This window comes from Pseudopipra pipra, chromosome Z (assembly GCF_036250125.1).
Source record: "Pseudopipra pipra isolate bDixPip1 chromosome Z, bDixPip1.hap1, whole genome shotgun sequence".
Classification (NCBI taxonomy): Eukaryota; Metazoa; Chordata; class Aves; order Passeriformes; family Pipridae; genus Pseudopipra; species Pseudopipra pipra.
In genome coordinates, this window is record NC_087581.1 from 52,647,711 (window position 1) to 52,670,581 (window position 22,871).

Consider the following 22,871-nt stretch of genomic DNA (forward strand, 5'->3'; position numbering starts at 1 on the left):
TAATGCTCAAGGGAAGGGTAGGAGAGCAACACTGAATACACATCTCAAATGGGCCTCATTGCTCTTTATGTTATCATGTCATAAATTGATATCCCACCACAGAGCAACAAGGCAATCCTGACCCCTCCACCTGCTCTGAAAGAGAGCACTGGGAGGAACAAATACAGGCATCTATACAGGGTTAGGTACCACACCCATGTGAACAGACCAAACAACATTGTGATCAGTGGGTCCATACCTAATACAACAAATGCTTAGATCAAATTTGTTCCAACCTGCTGTTGTTATCTCAACTCTTCATGTGCCACACTGGGCTCCAAATAGGGCTGTCGTGGTTCAGGAATGGCACTCCCCAGTTCAGTGCCCCCACCAAGACTATCCAAACCATATGCCACTCTCTCAGTCCCTCACTTTTCCCCCTCCCCTTCCCCTCTGTGGTGTGATGGAGCGCAGAATTGGAGGCACAAAAGGCAAAGATTACAGGCTGAGATAAGAACGATTTACTGGAAACAGCAAGGAGATAAGAAAAAATGTACAGTAGCAGCAACACTAGCAATCACAGAGGGTACAAAAAAAAATTATTCACATGGAACTCATCCTGATAATAGACAATACCAGACAGCTCCCTCAATCACATTTTTTTGATGGCAAGGAACCCTTGCTCCCTGGAAGAGTCCCTTTCCCCCGCCTTCAGAGGTGGGACATGAGGTGGTATAGAATAACCTCTGTGTCCTAGCAACACCCTCTCCTGGCTACTGCAAAAATTAACCCTGTCCTGGCTGAAACCAGGACAGGGTGTTTTTTGGTTTTGCTTTGTTTCTCCACAAATAAAAAAAAAATCCTTTCACATGCATGTGCCACAGCAGTATCAGGTTTAGGACACAAAGCTTTCATATGGTATTATTTCATTTACCTATAGTGACTGCTAGCCATCAATGAAACAACACTCGGTGGGTCTGCTAGAAGGGGCCATCATGGTCTGTCTGAAGGGAAAGAGCAAAAACACTTACTTTGAATGACAGACTACAAATAGGCAAGTAGGTTCTGTTTCAAATATTTCCCTTTTAAAAATTTAAGAACAAATTTTGGGTTTTTTACCCTGTGCATTATTGTGAAGTAAAGGCTTGTAAATAACAGACGAATAACATGAGTTGCTAGCAAGTGTCAGATCCAAGGAAAAACTTTCCGGTCCCCTCTAGGCTTCTGTCTAGTGACTCAGGGGGAGATAGGTCCCTACAAAGCAGGATGAGGATGGTGCTTATCTTTCAAAACTGTACCCTTCCCCAGAAACCTCTACAGGCCAGGGTATCTTCAAAGGGGCAAGGAGGCATTTGTTTTCTTTTCTCCTGCAGGGGAGCACATGTACACTCTTGTTTCTATGATGCCTTCCTGAAAATTGCATAAATTTTTGCTAGTTTTATTTCTAATTTTTTCTGTTGCCCACTGCCTCTTTCGTATCTTGTATGTCAGTCCTGAATCCTTTTCTGCACTGAGCTCCAGCTCCAAGAGGATCGATACTCTAATTAATTAGAGTAGCCATCCCTTTCCCTTCATCTGAATAGCCTCATGTCTACCACAGCATTCTCTTAAAAACTATATGTCATGGGTTTGGGTCCACTCAGACTAAACAGAAAGTGAAACCACAGGCTCCTGTCTAGGGCAAGTGCCATGCTCACTACACCGAAATTAGGGAGCTGCAGCTGGGTCAGCTTCATGTCATCTGAGTTGTGGCTGTCACCATCACAACTCTGCATGTCTGCACCTGCCCTCCAGCAGCCTTACTGAAGCTGACCTCTGCGTCCTGCAGGTAGAGGTCAACTCTTGTGGAGTGTTCAAGGCTTTAGCAACATCCCTCTCAGCTACTGCCTCTATTAGCAGAGTAAAACTTTTTTCTGAGGTAGGAAGATGACCCCAAAACGCTTTTACAGTTTATGAGAAATTGAAGGTATTCTATCAGTTCTTATAGAAACACAGTCTTCATTTTAGAAAAGCTACAACACAAGATTGGCTTTCTCATCTGTTACCTTTGATGAGTGCAAAGTATGGAAGCCTTGATGACATCTGCCTGACTCCTTGTAATGCTTTAGGTGTGGGTTTGGGTGGTAGGATGCTTTCAGTTCTACTCTGAACATAAACTATGCAAGTTTTTAAGCCTTCTCCTTCTTCCATCACTCAAAAGACATTTGATTTTTGAAGACCTGATATACATCCCTTCCCTACAGCAAATCAACTCCATGACTCAGCTTGGTGTCATTTGCTATACTGAGAGTACACTTGATCCTACTATGTCATTGATGTCAATATTAAATAGTATTGGTCCCAGGACAGACCCTTAAATCACACCACTTATTACTGATCTCCATTTCAACACTAAGCTGTTTCTTGACTGCAACACTTTGGATGCAGCAGTCCAGCCAATTCCTTATCCATCAAATAGCCCATGCATCAAAGTCTCTCCATTTTAGCATCACAGGCCTTACAAAACTACTTGTCCACCTGATCTGTGTCCTCTGGTTCTGGATTAAGATTGAAAATTTATTTTCTCATATAATAGCAGCCTATTATATGGAGTCCACACATAGCTGAGGCCTGTAGTTCTCCATTCTGTTGCTGAACCTCTGCCTTTGGCAGCAGGCTGAACAGGGCAGAAATTAAGAGAGAAGTTGTCAGCTGCACTTCCTTTCCAATGTAGGGAGTGAGAAATTAGACTTAAACCACATTATTTGAAAATAACATCAGGTTTTTCAGGTTTCTCATTGAGGAGATTAGAGGATTTGAGATACATGGACTTGTCCTGCTGCATGCATGCACGATTTAAGGGGAATGGCTACTGTCTAGCATTAGCCCTGGAAGCATACTCTGTGCAAATGGACTGAACTCTCAGTATAGGAACTAGGGTTTCTAAAAACTCAAGATTTCTCAATTAGATGCAGTGATGTCACATTTCCTCAACTGTGTACCGAGACCAGAAAGAGGGTTTTAACATTCAGGTTGAGATGGAGAAAACCCAAGAAACTCCCTCCTTCCCTTGCACCATTATTCATTTTTCTATTATACACTGGTCATTTAAATTAGCACTCACAAAAATGATGAACTAATGCAACCGCTTGAGACAGGGCAGCTGGGCAGATGCTCTCTAAAGCTCTCTAAAGCTCTTCACAGAAGGTGTATCTCATGTCTCCTCTGTTACAAGCATGACTGTCTCAGTTACTGTCAGCAATGCACAGTGTTGGTGGCTCCAGGACAGCACACTCTCTCCATCTGCAACTGTTTGTGACTCTCCTTTCACTTTATCACAACTTAAATCAAAAGATAAACACAAACCCTGGCTTTAAACTTCCTGACATTTGGCATCTTCACCAAGTGATGTCAATTGTCAACTACTTCAAAAATTAATTTCTTTTTCAAATGCCACTCTTTGTTGTGAAAATGTCTGCTCAAAGTGCAGCCTACACATTAATCTGTAGAGAAAAAAGCCAAACTGCAAAAATCATAGTGCTGTAATTAATTATGAAGCATAGGATTTTACAAAGAACAGTAAATTGCACAGTGAAAACTGTGCAATCATTTTCTATGATGGAGAATTCATTAGAGTAATCCCCCTGGGTCCCAAGCAACCCATGCTTGTTACTTTTGCCAATTTTAAACACAAACTTAATAAACTACAGGTTTTATGTTTTGGTATGCCTTTATGTTAATTGGTTTCCCCCCAGATCAAATGCCCTTTATGATTTCATGTAAATCACACAGAGGTCCAAATCCTTCAACTGGAGCAGAGCAAAACATAAGCTCAGATATTTCAAAAGCCAGTAGCCAACAGCAAGATCCATGTATATTGCAGAAATAGTTATACAACTTTCAGATGATATTTCCTTCCGCTAAAATTAGATTGCAATTTCTTTACTCTTCTTTTCTGCTCTATCACAGGGAACAACTTCAAAATATATCACCACCAGGGAGTGAGAATCCAACAAAGTTTGAACGTGGAGTACCATGATGAGGTTGGTCTGGATGGGACTCACTGCAGGTCCAAGAAAAGCAGAGCTGATGGAAGACAAGTATGGATGACTCCTTTAATGCAGCAGTGAGAAACCAAACATTGAAACTGCAGAGGGAAACTGAAGTGCTGACACAAAACCAGCAGCTGAAGGTTTGTGATCAAACTGTCAAGGGAGTTACATCTATAAGAAGGTGAATTAGTCAAAGAATGTGGATAAGGAAAAGAAGTCCATAAAAAATAAAAGTAGGAGAAAAAGCAGGAGAGGATGACAAAGCAAACAGTTTCCAGTTGAGGTTTAATTGATAGTATAGTGGTGACCAGGAAATGGAGAATACAAGTTTGGTCACCTAGAGAATGCAGGCCAAGGTGGAGAAAAGGCAGGAGGGGCCAGCAGTTCTTCCTCTTGTCAGTAGAGCTTATGCTGTCAGGGACCACATTAGCTGATAGACTGTATGAAGGTTGCTTAATCGCTTTTTCATTATTCCACCGCTGGTTTAATTGCAATAGAAAAACATCTTGGGGTTTATTGCACTTGGATTTAAAATACTAAGTCACAGTACACAGCTCTCCCAGTTAAAGCTCATTGCTATTAGGCATTCCTCACTACAACGAGAAACAACTATAAAAACCTCTGTAAGTAACCTCTGTACTATGAATTACCATCAGAACTGTAACTAAAGCCTCTCAGACAATCAACCTTGGTGGATCCTGAATGCTCTGACACCTGCTATAAGTGTGGACCCCAATTAAGCTAATAATTTTCCACGGACCCAAATAAAGTCATTAAATTTTATTTTCTGAAAGAGTTTCATGATTGTGCGATGCCTTTTAATTTCATGACTGTTTAGAACAGACAAGTTGCTTTCAGAATAAAGCCTGGTAAATCTAACAGGTTAGAAATGGACTTCAGAACCAATCTGGAAAAGGAAGGTATGTTAAAATATTTATGGCGTAAAGTGGGACTGGTTCATTAAAGAGGCCACCCACAAAAAGCAGAGTAGAGAAACTACAAATAGTGAAAACAGGTTCACTCACAAACTATTTTAAATTGTGATTTTAAATTGTCTTGCTGTGGCAGGAGAATTGTATTTAATACATATGCATTCTTAGCCTTACCTCTGTGCGTTATATTTTCAGTGAGATCAATTTCGAGTGTCTGAGGCATTTAAGAGGAATTGACCAGTCTTCAACAAACAGATGTCTTTCTCTCCCTGCCCCCTCCACCTGCACATTATGGAGCTTAAAATACTGAAATGCTGCACACAGAAATATGATGCTTTCCTTGACACTTCCATGTCGCACCAATCAGGGAAAAATGATAGCATAGGATTTCAAAGACAGAGGCTTCGTAATAGAAAAGAGTGACGTTAAAGGTGTGTTTAATGCAGGAAATGTGCATAGCTAACTCGTACATTACCATCGAAGTAGACATTTGAAATTGGGTACAGAAAAAAGACAACAACAGGAAATCACACGCAGACAGGTGGGCAACATTAAGAAGGTACAAGGCTTGCAGTGTATTAAAGAACTGCATGAAACTGACAACAGGCAACAAACATTCGCATAATTGCTGAGTCAAAAATTTGGCTTTTTTAAAACAAAATAAGCTAATCAGTGATTCTCATTTCATCAATAGTATGTTGGTCTTCAGGCATCACACAGCCAGAACTCTTTTAAAGTCATGATGTAACAAGGACAAGACTTTCTGCAGAATAGTCATTTGACTGGCATTCTTTCAAATATACAAACAGAAAGAACAAAATTACTGTCACATCAGAACTTGGCTATCATCTTATCTGCAAAATAAACAAATCCAGGACGATCTTTCATGAGCAATGCAGCTAACATATAATTCTTTAGACAAATATATATAAACATGTGCTTGCACAGTATTTCTAAATAGTCTTTTCAAAAAGTATTGTTAGAGTAGTGCAATATAACTTTATCTGCAATTGCAACCAATGAGAGGTAATCCAGAGAGGACCACAGCTCTCCTCGAGGATGCAGTCCTGCCGCTCTCCCCTGGGCAAAAATCCCCTTTAATGTCACCGGGAGCTACGATGAGGAGCTGTGTACAGGTAGTCCCTCAGGAATGAGTCTCTGCTCACTACGTAGTCTGCATGCAGCTACCAGAATATATCCCCAAGTACTCATTATACAGTGGCCACTAAAACATTTGAAATGTAAACGTTTCTCATCTATGTTCCATGTAAGTTATAAGATAATGCAGTTTCCATGCAGTAGATAAAGATTGTATCAGAAGAACTGACATTAATAGCTAAGAAAATAAAACAGTTTTACCACAACTGCATTTTTTTCCTCTACGCTATATTTCAGCTTGGTAAAGCATATTAATATGATCTTGTGATTTGAAAAAAAGAATTTCTGCAACATTTCCATATTAAAATAGTTATGTGCACAAAAAGTGTTCATAGCATGACACCAAAAGCAATATGGAGTTAGTTTTATACTATTTAAAATTACAGCAAAACTATGGACTTTATTCACCAAACTATGTAGTACAAATGAAGATTACTGGTACATACAGAAAAATCAGACAGGCAATCAGTTACAAACCTGGCAGTATTTTGAGAGAGATGGAGATTTTTAAATCTTACAATGGAATGATAAAGACATCAGGAACTGCTTTTGGGAGCTCCAGAAAGAGATTTGCACTTGGTGTTTCTCATTATCTTATAAGCAGCCCACCTGCACAGGAAAATGTTGCACCAGAAGTTAACATCAAGGTCTGAGAACTAAAAAATCTGCTAAAACTTAAGTGCAGTAGGCTCCACCGCATCGTATTTCTCATTAAATGTATAAAACATAGTAATGTCACCATTGTAATGGTGACTTACTGGATGATACTGACAAATTTTTGAGTAAGATTTAAATTCACACCTTTTGTAGGTTTAGTCACCATGATTTGAGTATTTCATGTATCTTTGACTACCAAGTAGCAGTGCATATTTACCACTTTAGGTTGACTCCTTTAATGCATTATGCTGTTTCTAACCAGGCTTTCGAATGGCAAAAACCCTACTTAAAACAAATGTCTTTACAGTGAGAAAGATATCTTCAATGAGAAACACCTTTTTACACTATTTACAAAATCTCCTCACTAGATAAAAAGGCAAAATAAATAAAAAGCTTAGGGAAAGGAAACGCTGCCTAGGCTTGCTCTTTTATTCTCCCCTGGCAGATGCTAGCCTCCTCAACACATGAAGTTGGCTAGGCAGGGTTGTTTTTCTTCCTCTTGCTGGGGCTGTGACTGGGATCTTGTTTCAGTTCATGGTATTGCATCTGTTTAAACACAAAGTTCAGAAAGAAAGAGTTCAGGTGGTGCTTCCTAGAAAAAAGGGAAGACACCTTTTCTTTTCCCCCAGGGTTAAAAAAGATAAAGAAAACTTTCTCCCTAAAAACTATACAGGGTTTGTACATGTGATTCAACAACAACAGAACTGCAAATCTAGAGTAAGAAGGAAAATCAACATTAGGAAAATCCTGCCAGGAAATAACACTGTGCACTGACGTAAGCTTTGAAAAGGTTACTCTTTTTTTTTTGTTTTCTCCACGTGCTCTTACAGACAATAAACAGTATCCTCTTGGGTGAACTGGATGAATATTCTTTGTAATATATCTTAAAAACTTGCTTATTTCTAAATGCTTGCCACAAAGGTATCAGATTCAGAGAAGGTACGTGTACCCATACCTCCTACTTATACCAGCTCTGAACTTAAACTAGAAATATGTGAAGTCTATAATCTTTGTGATACCAGAGATGATTTATGTGCCTGATGTTATCTTAAAGCTTGCATCCTCTCAGGAGATTGTGTATTGCATCACAACAGCTTGTAATTCACAACCAGCTTTTTTTTTAAGGAGTTTATGGGCACAACTGAACTGTGGCCACAGCAAAAGCTTTCACCCCAGAAAAGGAAAGGCTAAAGTGCTCTCAGAGTGCTGTCACGAGACACCGGGCAACACTGCCTGGTGCTGCCTCTTCCATCATTTGACCTTCCTACTCCTTCTCTGCATGTCCTGACAGCTTCAGCTCCAGTGTTTCCTACGTAGTGTCTTATCCCAGTCAGATTCACGTGATGCTGGAGGCTGTTTAATACAAGCTCTAGAATCTGCTATCATCTAACAAATAATTACTGTTCTAAGGATCTTCAGAGGCACAACCACGGTAGTACCTACTTTCTTCCTGGAAAAAAGTCTAGCAGCCTCCTAATGGTTCATGGACTATCCCCAGCTTGAGTTTGCAATTTCTTTGTGGCAGAGAGTATAATGTTGAATCAAAATAACTGCTTTAAAAATTCGTTTAAAAAAAACAAAACCAGAAAGGACTCTTAAAAAATATATACACACCACTTGAACATCTGAAGGAACTCTGGATAGAAAGTCGAGTAGCTCGTTGTTATCAACTGCATATGGATTTCGAATCTTCTTTGTAAATTTATTGATGCCTGCAAAAGTGAAAGTTCAAATGTTACTATGATCATTTTAAAAAATCCAAGTATTTTTGACAAAGTTTTATAAAAGATTTTAGATCCACTTTGAAGTCTGACATTAACACTGAATGAATGAATGAACGAACAAATGAATGAATGAACGAACGAATGAATGAACTGCAAATGCAGGCTCCAAATGTTGAAATCTGCTGCTGTGGTTCCCTCTGTTTCAAAATGCAAAAGTTTGAGGGGCATTTTCAAATTCCTTCAATACATTTTTTTGGAAAGTAACAGAAACTGTGATTATTATGAGGAGGTTGGAAAAAAGAGAGGAATAAAGAGTATTTCATTTCTGTACTGGAGAGGATGAGCAGAAATGGGCTTAATTGCAGGATAGAACATTCATGAAAGATTCTGGAGATTCAAGGAAAATATTCTTCACGGTAAAGACAATGAAGCATATGGAAAGCAGTGAAGTCTGCATCATGTGAAGGTTTCAGAGGAGTTTGCACAAACCTCTGTCTGGGAATGACAGATACAGATGAGCTGAAGGCAGTGCAGAGAAGAGAAGACAGATGTCTCTATTAGATATCATGGTCTTATAATGCCTATTGACAATTTGTGTTAAGAAGCACCAAGAAAAATCCTCCACAAACTAAGCAGAAAGAAGGCTTTTAAATTAGACTTTTCTTATCATAACATACCAAGTCAGGCTCATACACATTTTGAGAACCCAGTTTGTGGGCTCTGGGAACACATGTCTAAAACAGGAGCAGGAACAGTACAAACTACATAGACTTTCAGGCACAGGAGATAGCCAGGACAGCATTAAAAATGTACCTTCCTGTGTAATTTATCCAGGCTGTATCAGATATAAGATAATATAGTCTCTGGCACCCAGACCTTTCAGAAAGCTTTAGCAATTTAGAATTATGGCCTTGGGATGGGGCATGTAAGCTTCATAAGCTTGATAAAACCCACAGCTTTCCACTGCATGAATTCTCAGTTCTGTGATGTAGATAGGAGATGCTGCCATTCCTTTATCTGGTGATTGAACAGTGAGTGTTCAAAAGGAACATCTGAGGGTCAACACCTTTAAGAAGATGCTTTGCATAGCAAGTGACTGAGAAATTCAAGGTCAACCCTACTGTTCATTACATGTGGCCACTGGACCACCTATAGGTGAATTCAGGAGCTGATATGGTTTCACTTTGTCACATCTGATAAAGAAAAATACCAGTCATCCCATGAAAGCAAATGCATGAATAAATCATGGTCAAGGCTTGAGAAAGGAAAAGCACTGCACAGAATACAACAAGGGGATTGATCTTTTCCAAAAGTTAGAAAATTTTCAGAATAAAATAATTATCTTTATACTTTTTCCACGTAAACAGCTGTAGCTGTTGACACGACTCTGCACATCACCGAATGGGATTAGGATGGAGAGGTGATTCCCATTCCACCCCACCTAACAAACCACATCTTCAAGGGCCAGTAGTCTCCTGGAGAGAGAGATGGCTAGAGGGAAAGCACAGAGAATCTCTTGCCAGGGCATGCTGACAGAGGCAGTCCCTATGGACGCAAAGAAGAAAGACAGCTATAGAACGGATGTGCCATAACATGGAGGAATTTTCATTTAAAACCTCTGCTTTCCCAAAGAATGACACGGGCAAATGCTGCTACAGACCAGCTCAAACATTCCTATGGAAAAATGTCAGAAAACAGAGGCTTTCAAGGCTTCCAAATGCAGGATGGATGAATGGGATGAAGGAATGTATGTACACGGGGGAGGTTAAAAACACATCATGATGGAGGAAACAGGTACATGTTTGGAATACTGCAGTTTTTGAAGGGACAGATGCACAGAGCTATGCTCAGCACGACATGGCTCTGTGTGAATGCATTTCACCCTGAGAAGGTCGGGACTGCGGGAGCTGTAGCTATGCAGTACTTGTCTGGTCTCCTGGCATGACGCAAGAGAAACAGATCCCTAAAGAAGGGACCCCCACACACGCGCTGAGTAAGAAGGCACCTAAACCGAAATGCAGGAGAAAAACCTGCACTGAAACCACTAGTGAACAAATGGCCTTGAAGTCATATGTAGGTACACTATATAACTTGGGGGCAAGGAAGGAAGAGATAGAAAGAATGCAAGGCACATTTATAATAATTTGTGCTTATGCTATCCATCCATGGTTTGGGAGGCTTGGGAGTTAAGGCTCTGCTTTACCTGAAACAGACATTTCTGTGGAAGTGTGACCCTTCCTGGGATATCAGTCATGAGCTTTTCAAAGAACAGTTCTCACTCTACAGTTTTGTAGGTCTTGGAGGAGTATTATAATCAAATGTTCTTGCATCAAACAAAGGGGATGTAAGAAAGCAAGATGTCAGAACTGTCTGAAAAATGACAGAAAAAGGACACAGACCAACTACTTCAAAGTTCACATGTATGTGCAAGGAAGAATGAAATTTTGGGAACAAACTAAGAGTTTGGTTACACCTAAGTGATATAGGGTATGTGAGGGAGAAGTAAAACTCCAAAGACAGGAAAAGAAAGGAAGCCCACATGCTTGTTTCTGTTAGTTCTGTAGAAATACTTTTGTACATATCCTCTTAATTGCTTCTGCTCCATTTTAAATATTCTGCTATGATTATTTGTGAAAACACACTAAGAAATTACTAATACTGACTGATCAATAAAAAATTAATTCTTTAGAGTCAGCTCGATGATTTTATGTCGTGTCCTGAATTCAAAAGTTTTTTACAAAAGTGGGATTGTTATTCTTTCTTCAGAAAGAAAATCTAGCCACAGATTTAACTGAGACTATGCTGTTCACAAATCTGTGGTACTGAGTAAGGGTACAGCTGCCAGTGGTATAGGATGTATTGAAAAGATGTACAAATGAAAACTGGGAGCATTATTTACAACAGATGGGGTAACGGCAGCTTTTTAAAATCAGTATAAAGAATTGATATAGGGACAATTGATAATGTAGTGAGAGCCTGGATCAATCATAATTCCACCCCCCTACCCGCTCATACTTTCTGTTCCTTATCAACCTGCCAAATACCACCCATTCCTTTTTGTCCAACCAAAGGTGACCCCTTAAACAGGTTTGTTGTTGCTATGTTTACATACACTTTCACAAGATAAAGTACTGCAGTAAAAAAGGCATATTGTCCTAAATGCACTATATAGATTGAAATGCCCCTGTTTGTGTACAAGTAGTGAAAATAAATCAGAGTAATACCTAGACAAAGCTACATTTTGATATATGAAGAATCCTCATGGCTACATGTTCATAGTATGATTAAGTCTACAATGCCAGCCAAGAAAAATGCATTTTGCAGATGGACTTACATCTTTACAGAGTTGCAATTTTTAACTAACCTGCTTGTTTCCATCATGAGGCAGCTTCATGACCATAAATACCAAAAAGTACTGACAATGTAAGTCATCCCTTACAAAGCACGGAGTTTTAAGTGGTACAGACAGTTTAAAAAGACTTTACTTACCCCAGACAAGAACAATGTATCTCAGTGGAACAAAATACAGGATGACAGTGAACACAGAGAGGGCAACAATCGCCAGCCAGCTAAGGAATGGGACAGTCCAGTTGAATGTACTAAAAGAAAAATTAACAGAAGTCAGAACTGAGGTCAGCCAACAGACCCAATAAAAGAACAAATAATGGGCAGGAGAGTGGGAGAAGTGCCACTTTCCATCAGGGTGAACAAACTGAGTCTACAAATGAATGCATGGAAGTTGGACATCAGGGAGAGCCTGGGCTTGGATCCACTGTTAGTGGAAATGAAAGGAGGTCCTGGCTTCACCCACTCACCTGCTGAATGGCACCTCTCCCTGCCCAACAGCACACATCTGCCAAGAGAACTACTGCTCTGCTTTTTGGAAATCTCAGTGCTTGTCCCCAGTCTTAGCATAGCAACAGGCAAGACACACAGAACTCCTTATTCCCTAAATGTATTCCCACAGGCAACTCAGATTGCTTTCTTCAATACTAGGGTAGAAGTAGGATACAATAGTTGGAAAAGTATTGCTAGGGCTTTCTGTTTTATCACCTCACTGTTCCACTGTAAGGGCAGCACAAGCAGTTAAAGGCTGAGCAGGGACATTCCCCTCTGTCTGAGGTATAGATGCACTCCTCAATCAGGTGCCCTTCTGTTTTGGGGGAAAAGGAAAAGGTAAGTGTATGGGTAGGGAAAGCTGGAAACTCATCCAATGAGCTTAAGGAGGAGAAGGTTAAGAAAAAAAAAAAAGAAGGGGGTAGAACAGTCAGTCCTGAAGGCAGCACTAGATGAAGGAAGGAAATAAAATTCCACTGGGTGGCAAACAAACAAACAAACAAACAAAAGGACACAAGGAGGAAAAAAGGAGGGAGTGGCATAAGGTAAAGAGGTAAAGTACATTGCAGAAAAAGCAAAGGAAAGCTTATCTACCAAATAAAATAAAATATAAAATAAAATGAAATAAGTAAATGTTATTTATCTATGGATAAAGGAAAAAAAAATCTGGGATCCCATCAGAGTTTCAGGACGTTCATTACCTTTTCCAAAAGTCACAGATTACAACATACTTACTAAGGATCCCAAACTCTGTGACAAAACACTGCTGGTCACCTAATTTTGCAGAGGTTGAGGTGTGAGGAAGAGAAAGTTAATGAGTCTTGAAACAGTGTGCTGTGGCTCTCCAACCTCCATGTGCAGAGAAGAGAAAGGCCAGATGATAAATTTACACGTATATCCCATAAAAAAACTGGTTAAAGGGAGCTTGGCTCAGTGGGTTTGTTCCACAAAGGCACCACCATATCAAAAGTGTTGCATGACATTCATCCAGAAGGAAAATGTGGCTTTGGCTCTAAATAGCCTCATGATACTCTTTAAAGTATTCCTACTAACTACATCCCCGATCAATGTGATTACATTATTTTGGCTTCTCTAGCAGAATAATTATTTGAATTGCTAGCCATATTTTTCATAATGAGGTCTGGCTTCCTGTGTTTATTTGTCTTATTTTCTCGCTGGCAATTTTGACATGTCTCCAGAATGAACATTATGTTAGTGTCACTTAGTGTCGGATTCCTCCTTTTATCCTCAAGGGACACCTGCTCTTTTCCCCTCTTCTGTATGCGTTTGGGATGAACAGAAGGTCTGCTCATGTTCCTGTGACTCGGCTGTATGCAATGGATCACAGACACACCATGTGTGGGAGCACTGGCTCCTCACTTAGCAAACCTCCTTATGTGCTATGTTAGCACAGCATTCAGTACAGGTTTCCCATTATAGTTTTAGAAGCAAATTAGGAGCAAAGATTTATAGTCTCACTCAGTTTAGAAAACTCTGTTGCTCTCATCTGGTATATAATAGAACAAACCCTACTTCCAAAATGCACAATTAAAAAAACTAAGTCATCAAGACAACTTCCACAAATAGCCTTTTGATAAAAGACTTTTTTCAGAGACAGGGTCATTTTTTTGACTGGAAAACTTGTGTGATACAATATGCTTGCACCTGCCTCTGCTGCTGTGAACACAGCCTGCCTGTAAGTGTCCCTATGGAAATGTTTCCCAGGTTTTCCTATTATTTCCTATTATTTCCTATTATTTCCTCTTAAACACAAAAATGGCAACCTCCTCTTCATCAAGACAGAACAGAACAGATGAGAGATGATCCTCAGGATTCCTGCAGACTGACCTCCACCCAAGGTACCAGTTTCCTAAAATTCACATCCAAAAGTGAATCAGGTGGTGGTGTGATGCGCCTGGCTTTGGAGGCGTGGAAAACCAAGTCAGTCCTGTCCCTGCTTTGCAGCTGACAGCTGGAAGGCATCTTCCTGGAACCAGTCTCATCTCAAATACTAAACCCTGTGCTGCTGTTCACTGACCATGTCAGAAATACAACACATTTCCTTCAGTAAATATCAGATCTTCTCTTTCTTAATGCCTAGATTTGTTGGCAATTCTTATATATCATGTATTAAGTATTAGAAATTACAAATACTCTAGAATGAAAGGTTTTGCTAAGGTACATAAATACAACTTCCAGCAAGTGGAAGTTATGCACGTTGTTACAATTCTATTCAGCTCCGCTTACTTCCTTTATCAAAGCTGCATTTTTTTATTATCATTTTAAAATAACTACTGTTAGACCTCTCAACAAGATTCTCTTTCTGGTTTACTTAAAAACCTTAGTTCTGATTTTTTTCCCAATTAATATAATTCCAAATTTCAGAATTAATATGACAGGATTTTCATTGACTGATGGCCTCCACAAGCAAAGTAAATATAGATGAGTTTGAACGATGGATCATCCAAAACTGGAGTCCCCTGAAATAAATAAATAAAGGTCTAATATTTTGTATCTCTGCATGGAAAAAGTATGAACAACATTAGAGAGCAATCCAGCACCTGTGTCAGCACTTACTTCTTGATCCTTTCACCAAATGAAGCAATTTCATCAAGGATATTCTGAACAGTGACACACACCTCCTGGATGGCATAAAGTCTATTCATAAATCCTTTTTTTTCACCTTCCTAAAGAAAAGAATAGTAATAGTTGAGTAAAAGAATTTCTGACAGTATGAAAAGGATTGTGTATCCATCAGTTAAGTTTCAAAAGTGCCCATGTCACAGATTCATGTAAAAGGAATTGTTAAAACGTGGCAATTGGAAAATGTTTTCTTGTCCTTTAAGCAGTGCTTACGGGCAATACATATGGTTTAGTATATATGCTGAGCTCCACACAATTTTGTTTGTCACTGCATTCGTTTCTAAATATATATTGCAATAAGCCAGGTCTCTAAGTTTTAAACATGCTGAAGGTGCCAACCTTGTATGTTGTGTGCTCTTTCAAGTGATAAGAGTCATAAGGGAGAACAATGGCAGTTTGTTGAAATGCTGTTTCTTGCACTGATGTAGGCACCAGGAAAATAAACATTCCTGGTGGGAGGTAGTGAGTGAGAAACCAGAAAGACCTCAGCAACAGGGTCAATTCCCTCTGACTCCAATTTGTGTTTAAGATTCACACATACCTGTGCCACCCATCATCATCTATTCTACCTTGGCTGGTGAGCACATGCTCTTTGTCACTCTCTCACTTTTCCCAACTAATATTCAAGTGCTGCAATACATGAAATTATGGCAAACGTAACTCCACTTGCCTTTACAATACAGATTAGTGAAACCCAAAAGCATATAAAATGCCAGCCATTGACAAAATGGGAGATGCAGGGGAGGTATCATTGTAGGAATTAATTTAATTACCTCCTTATTTGTTCAGGTTTCACCATTAGGACTTTTATTCACCAAGTCATCAATTTATGGTAATGTAGAAGTCTAAAAGTACTTTCATTCTTACTAAATTTGTCAAGATTATTTGTGCCCCTAAAAATGTGGAGTTCTTTCATAAACAGTGACCATTTCCACCTAAAACCAGGAACCACCCTCAGTAAGACATATTCTAGGGTCTTTGATAGATTTGCCATCAGTGCATGTTGTCCTTCTTTCTGCTAACCCAAGCAGACTTTGCCTCCCAGAAGAACACAACAACGTGCTGCCCAGGTACATCAATACACTCCATGGGCCATTCCTCAAACAGGCTTTCTCCTGTTCTGACAACCTCTTCATTTTTCCCCCATTATCCTTCTATCTCTGAACCCAGACAGGTTGTAGCATCAACTCCACTCAGACCCAACAGCACTTTCAAAACAATGCTGTGTTAGATGAGATTACAATGAAGCATCACCATGAAAAAAAAAATTAGTTTCCCTTCATTTTTTTTCCAGACTACAGATAAGCCAAATGGGTATGTTCAACATTACCCATCAGTTGATGTCATATTACCCCATATAGTTTGAATGTGACTGCTGAAAATAAGAAATGGAAAGAAAATTTTTCACTATTAGAAAAAGATTTCCTTTAAAAAGTTCAACCTTTTGTTTTGATTAAACACAGTCATCACAAACCATGATACAAAAGTCTCTGTCATTGACTCAGAAGTTCAGCATCTAAGAAATTAGCATATGTTGCATTTAATTTTTCTTTTCTTCTCCTGATACTTAACTAGCAGACAGTATATTGGTTCACTTATTTTGTTGACATTTTTGCTGGCTTAAACCAGGTTGGAAGAAAACATCATTTAACATTTAATCATCTGAAATCACTTCAACAGCACTGGTTCTGCTTGTCAAGATTACTTGTGAAGATGTTGAAAGCATTTAGTTACAGAACACAGACTGTCTAAAAATAAACAATCATGAGAGAGCAGACAGACAGAGATGGCAAAACTACTTTCAGTGACCAAGTGTAATTTATAAACCAAGCACTTCAGACAAAGCAAAACCACCACTTTCTCAGGCAATGTGAAAGAGCTTATGCTCTCATTTAAGATCAATAATTACAGTATCACAAAGAAATGTTTTTGTTTTCTGAGGATGACCATAAGCACACCCAGTGATATCAACTATATCCACTGCTGCACAGCAAACAGAGTCATTTATGTAAGTTATTTCCTCAATGTCTTCTGCATTCTTGAAGCCTTGACAATGCATTATTGTCCTCAGGTATACAGCTTCTGGGGAAGTGGAGCATATATCCAGCATGCTTCATTTGTCATCAGAAAATAGGTACCTGCTCTATTCCTTCATGTAAAACACATACTTCCAGTACCGGAGAAATATGAAAGTAATGTTTTCTTGTATACCAGAAGTAAATAGGCCATACAGAAATCACAGGTATTTTTCTGCTTTTCAAATATACATACACTTTGCTTCTTCAGTTTTGTATAATATATTCTGCCCTCTCTGTCAAGTTATTTTGATTTACAATTAACTTGTGTGAGAAAAGAATTATATATCTGTAACAAAACCAGTACTCTGTGACATCTCCAGAACTCAGCTGGGGTTACATTCAGAAGTCCTGAGGCTGTTTTAATTTACAAATATTTTACAGGACAAATTTGTACCTTTGTTTAGGAATGGCACTTCCTAATTTAGTGCTTCCACTGAGCCTCTCCAAACCATGCTGCCACTCACTCCATTTCCCCCTCCCTGCTGTGGCAGGCTGGAGATGAGAATTGGAGTCAGAAAAGACAAAGATCGTGGATTGATATGAAAACAATTTATTAGAAACAGTAACGAGATAAGAAAACTAACAGTAACAACAACGTTAGTAACAGAAGTGTACAAAAGAGAGTGATTCATACGTAAAATGCTCACTGCAGGGCCTGACCCAAGCGCAGATATGCCACCCTGACCACTTCTTCTGGTTTGGAACCAGTGTTACCCAGCTGCTTCCTCCAGCTCAGAAACTCAACTGGAAGAAATCCTTTCTCCCTGGAAAAGAGTACCTTCTGCCCACTCTCAGCAATGACATGAGGTGGTATAGAATAACTCCAGGTCCTGGCCATGCCCACTGCTGGCTACTGCAAAAAATTTACCTTGTCCTGGCCAGAACAAGGACAGTTTGAAAATATATCAGCTTAAATCACTCCCCACAAAAACACCAAAGACAGAAAGAGACAGAGAAAGGATCACAGTTTCCACCCCCCTGGACTTTCTGAGCTTAACAGAGATTTGTTGACATACTCCAAGGCAGGATTAGAAAAAACAGCACAGGAAAGAGGAGGCAGTCAGAAGGATCATGGTTCAGCTTTGCTTAAACAAATTCCACACACCCCTCAACTATTAGCTGTTTTTTATTTCCTGCTCCAGAGATTTGTGGAAAAAATAATCTCGCTAGGGAAAAGCTGCACTTATTTTCTTCCAGCAAGATGCTATGTTAGCAAATACAACACATGAGCCACCTCGAGTAAACCAAGGTTCTTAATAATCCATTTTTAAAACACTACCGGTATTTCCTTTCTATAGAAAGATGAGCTGTGACTGGAATCAATTTCATTGTTTGCATGACTACAATTGCCAAGTTTCTGAAAATAATTGTCATTTAAATAGTAGATAATATTTGTTTTACAGAGCTAACAGTAACTTTATTACTATTTAATTTGCATTATTTGTTTGTTTGCAGTAGGCTTAAGGTATCTGAAAAGCAAGATGTTTGCTAGGGGATGGTTTTAAGCACAAACTGTGAAAGCAAAATGAAATTGATGTTGATAGTCTGACTTGAATTTAAAAAAGGGAAAGAACCCAAAGTACAGACAGATCATGTCTTCCTCCTCTTTCATAGGAAATTGTAGATTTAAGATTGATATGCTGTTTGGCCAATAGTAATACTTAACATTTACATACTGATTTTCAGCCATAACCATATTTTACATTTGGTGAAACCGAAGCAAAACAAAGTAAATGACTCACTCTAGACTATGTGGAGCTAATTCACATGAAAACCTGAATACAACCCATATTGTGAGAGTCTCTTTATTCAGCAGACTGTGCTTCCAATTCCATGACCAAAAAAGCGTGATTTAGGTAAGGATTATATCTCTAACACCAAACCTCTCTCATCTCCAAGTGAAAATGAATATACAAAATAAACATTTCAAAAGACTGGGAAAACAGGAGAAACAAACAAGCCAGACTCAAAAGTGAACTCTGATAAAGGTAATGGATTTAAGCCAGGGTGAAAAGCAAAACTTTAAGTTAAAAGAGTAAAACTCTGAACATTTTATGGTGGATAACTGTCCTATTAATAACTGCTTGTTTGGAGACAAAGGTACAGATCATAAAAACAAAGTAATAGGAGAGTTCCAAGAATAGAAGTAAATGTTGAAATTTTTCAAGAGGCTGTCTGGGAAAAAGACTTCATATGGACCTCCCAAAAATAACCCTCATTGCCCAAGCTGGTACGATAGAGCCCCTCTGCACAAACCACAGGAACCAAGGCAAAGCGAGACTAACTTGGGATAGGTAGAGAGAGAGGATACAAAGTCACCACTGAGGGCAAGCACACCATTTTGGTATGCTGTAAGTGCAATGTCCTGTCACTTGGCCACCAGAAGACACATGACTCTTCTTAGCTTGTGTCATACTGTACTAGCTGTAGCCACAAAAGCATAGCCCTGCTGTTATCACTGAGGAATCCCTCTAATCACCCCTTGACTTTTAGTAACAAGCCTATAAATCTCTATTGCTTGAACAGAAGAATACTACTTCCATGAGGAAACTCTTCAGATTTTTTCATCTAATAACTGGTGTCCAAAGTAGAGCCCATGAAAAGGCACCCATGTCATCCCCTAGCATGAGACTCAGCTATGCACAGAACTGCACTACCCTGGCAGACCTTTTCTGCTAAAATAAATCCAGAAGTGTCAGTAGGAAACACATTAGTCCTTTACTGGTAGGAGTCATTAGTACATTCCAGGAAAAGCATGCAGACAGAGACTATAGAATACTGGCCTATGGTCTTGTCACTGCTCAAAACCCCACCTCGGCAATTACCTCTTAAGACTCTAACCGCTGCTTTCTGGCAAGCTCACTAACAGGAAGGTAGTAAATTGTGGTGCTTTAAAATCAGCTGGGAATTAAACTCCAAAGAAACTGCTCCCTTTCGTCCCACTCCCTCTAGTGAGAGAGGGACAAAGGCAGAGACTATGGGTTGAGATAACAACTTACTGAATACAAACAGCAATGAGATATGAACAATAACAGCAACAACATTAATAATAAAAGTATGCAAAACAGAGGGCGATTTACACACCGAAAGTGCTCAGCACCTCAACTCAGTTTTGTGTGGCTGCTCAGGCAAAGATGAGATGGCAGATGTTTCCACATCTGGTGTTCCCTGTCCCTGAGCCCAAGCCAACAAAAACCAATGACAGATAAACCCCCAAAAGCTGGATTGTCCACACCATGCCACACCTCCCTGACTGGCCTGGCTTGACTCTACTCAGCTCTACCCAGCTCCGTGCTGCTCCTTTTGGCTCAGTGCCTATGGCTTGGCTCAGCTCCTTTCAGCTTGGGTTGGACTCAGCTGGGGCTCGAGCTTGCCTCCAGTGCTCCATTCCCCACGGCTGCTTCCTGCACTGGTGCCTTGGCATGGGTGCACTCCACTGGGCTCAGCTGTGTTTGCTGCTTGGAATTGTGTTCTTCCCAATGTCTGGGAAGGGATGGGTGGTGGCAGAAGGACAGAGTCCACAGGCCTGGTCCCGGCAACTTCCCCGAGGAAGAAACGGAACAAAATGGCACACTTCAGGTGTGAACTCACCTTTTTCTTCCCCCCTTCACGATCCCCAGCAATGACATGGGTGGTATGGAATACAACCACGCCTGATGGCTCAAAACTCTGCCCCCTCTCTGCAACCAGGACATAAGCCAACACTATTCCAGTTCTGGAGACATTTGATCTCCTTTAAGTCTTCTGAATCTCTATCAAAGGGCTTCTGTGATAGATACAGAGATAAGTTATTATTTTACCATATTCTCAGGTAAACAGAATGAGGACAGACAACCATAATGATATTGTTATCTTAAAACTGCCTGTGGAAGTGAGATCATGAGGTAAAGAGAATGATCTATAGGACCTGGGGTCACCTGGGAATGATCTATAGCACCTGGAAGTGGCCTCCTCCGTTACATCCTGTAATGAACGGAGAGGGTTATTTTTACTGCCCTTTCCTCTTGCAGGCTGTCACTTGTGGAATACCACAACACCATTGTTCCTGCCATTTCTTAAATTGAAAAAGTATGGAAAGACTCTTGGAGACTTTAAAACTTTGCAGTGGGACTTTAAAGACTTAGAAGTTTCCACCCTTCCAGTAAGCTAGCTCCTAAGCTTTGAGACTTTCATTTTTTTAAAGTAGTGACAGATGGCACGCCAGGCAGACAGGTACCAGCATATGTTCGCTCCTCAGCATCAACAAAATAGACGACCTGTTTCGTACTCCTTCCAGCCTGAAAAGGAACAACGGGAGCAGGCTTCCATAAAGCACCGGCAATATTTCACATTGGACGTCGAATCCCTGGGTTACATAGATAACCAGAACTGAGCTTTTAAACTTTGGTCTTCAACTTTGCCCATATTACCTGGCACCACACCTTCAGCGACCACATTTTTCAGATACTATCAGCTGTTTACAAATGCTCAATATGTCATCTCTAAAGTCTACTTGCTAACATGGGTCTTTATGTGTGCATAAAGACGAGGTCTGAAACTAATTGCTCATCCCTAAATCGAAACCAGGCTGAGGATTTTAAAATACAGAGAAAACCACACAGTAATTGGAAGAGTAGGGTATTACAGAAAGAAATCCTATTTGTGGTCATGATTATTAAAGAAAGAAGCAATACACTGTTACTGCCTAGTAAGCATTCCATATTTAAAACAGTAAAAAGTAGGCAAAATAAAAACTATTTAAACATGTGGGTGAAAACACTGAAGACTCACTGTTTATGAAGACATCACACCTGTGAGCATGAATAACCTGTTCTAGGTGACTCTGCCTTAGCAGGGGCATTGGACTACATATCTCCAGAGGTCCCTTCCAATCCTAACAATTTTGTGATTCTGCGTGAATATTACAACAATCTGTTATTCCTCAAATATACACCGAGAATTGATAAAAATAATTTTGAACCTTCTGTGACTTTTGGCACTACCATGTATGTAATGAATTAGACTTTTTCATGTGTAATGAACTGCTGCAGGGCTAAAACAGAAATATAAAATCGGGGGGCCAGGGGGGAAGTCAAGAGCTATGGCAATAATTCTAGGGAAAAAAGATGATGTTGCAAATTCCCAAAGAGTAGGGAAAGAACACCGTAATGGCAATTCTTAGGTAAACTATTTTTAAAGTGAGGGTTTTTTGCTAGTGATTTTTATTTTCTCTCCCTCTCTATTACATTCCACGTATCTTTAAGTATGATCTGTCCTGATCTCTCCTTCACTGCACATTTTAATTCTGTAAAGTCTGCACTCCATACGAAAGACAGAAACATGAAGGCAAACAGAGCCAGTTTATGGAGCAACGTGCCATTTCACTGAAGAGCCATCTAGTGGGGGGAAACAAAAATTTAAATTTTCCTTGCATGACACTTTTTTTGACTAATGCTAAACCTTTATGAGATGTTCATTTCATATATACTCTAAGCAGATATATTACTTGAAAAGGGTGGAAGCTTGTTTGTTCATGGTGATAGATTCAGGGGCAAAAAGTTAACAATGCCAAATTTTGCCATGCCCTTCTTGGCCTTATTTTGGAAGGAAACTTATAGATCTAAAGCACTGTGCAGCTAAGCATTGAGATGATGAGAATACACCCTATTTCAGATGTCTTTTTTTGCCTCTTCACCCTATTCAACTATATTTGAAGTAGGGAAGAGAGCATGTCTTACTTTACTTGAGACAGAACAACACTGGAGCTTGACAGTGATCTCATTAATGCTCCTTTTGTATCCAGCCACATAGATGTTATCTGACAGTATATTGGTATATTGTGCATCAGTTGTT

General features: G+C 39.7%; 1 protein-coding gene across 5 annotated transcripts in view; it reads right to left on the bottom strand.

Annotated features, from left to right (window-relative positions):
* Window positions 1-477: 477 nt before the first annotated feature.
* Window positions 478-22,871, bottom strand: part of MCTP1 (multiple C2 and transmembrane domain containing 1) — a 178,914-nt gene continuing 156,520 nt past the window's right edge. For all 5 annotated transcript variants that reach the window (XM_064641478.1, XM_064641476.1, XM_064641480.1 and 2 more), the window contains 4 exons: window positions 14,896-15,005; window positions 11,971-12,080; window positions 8,372-8,469; window positions 478-7,303 (listed from right to left, as the gene is read on the bottom strand). In XM_064641478.1, coding sequence (XP_064497548.1) covers window positions 7,232-7,303; window positions 8,372-8,469; window positions 11,971-12,080; window positions 14,896-15,005 — 390 coding nt within the window. In that variant the 3' untranslated portion in view covers window positions 478-7,231. The remainder of the gene's footprint in view (window positions 7,304-8,371; window positions 8,470-11,970; window positions 12,081-14,895; window positions 15,006-22,871) is intronic.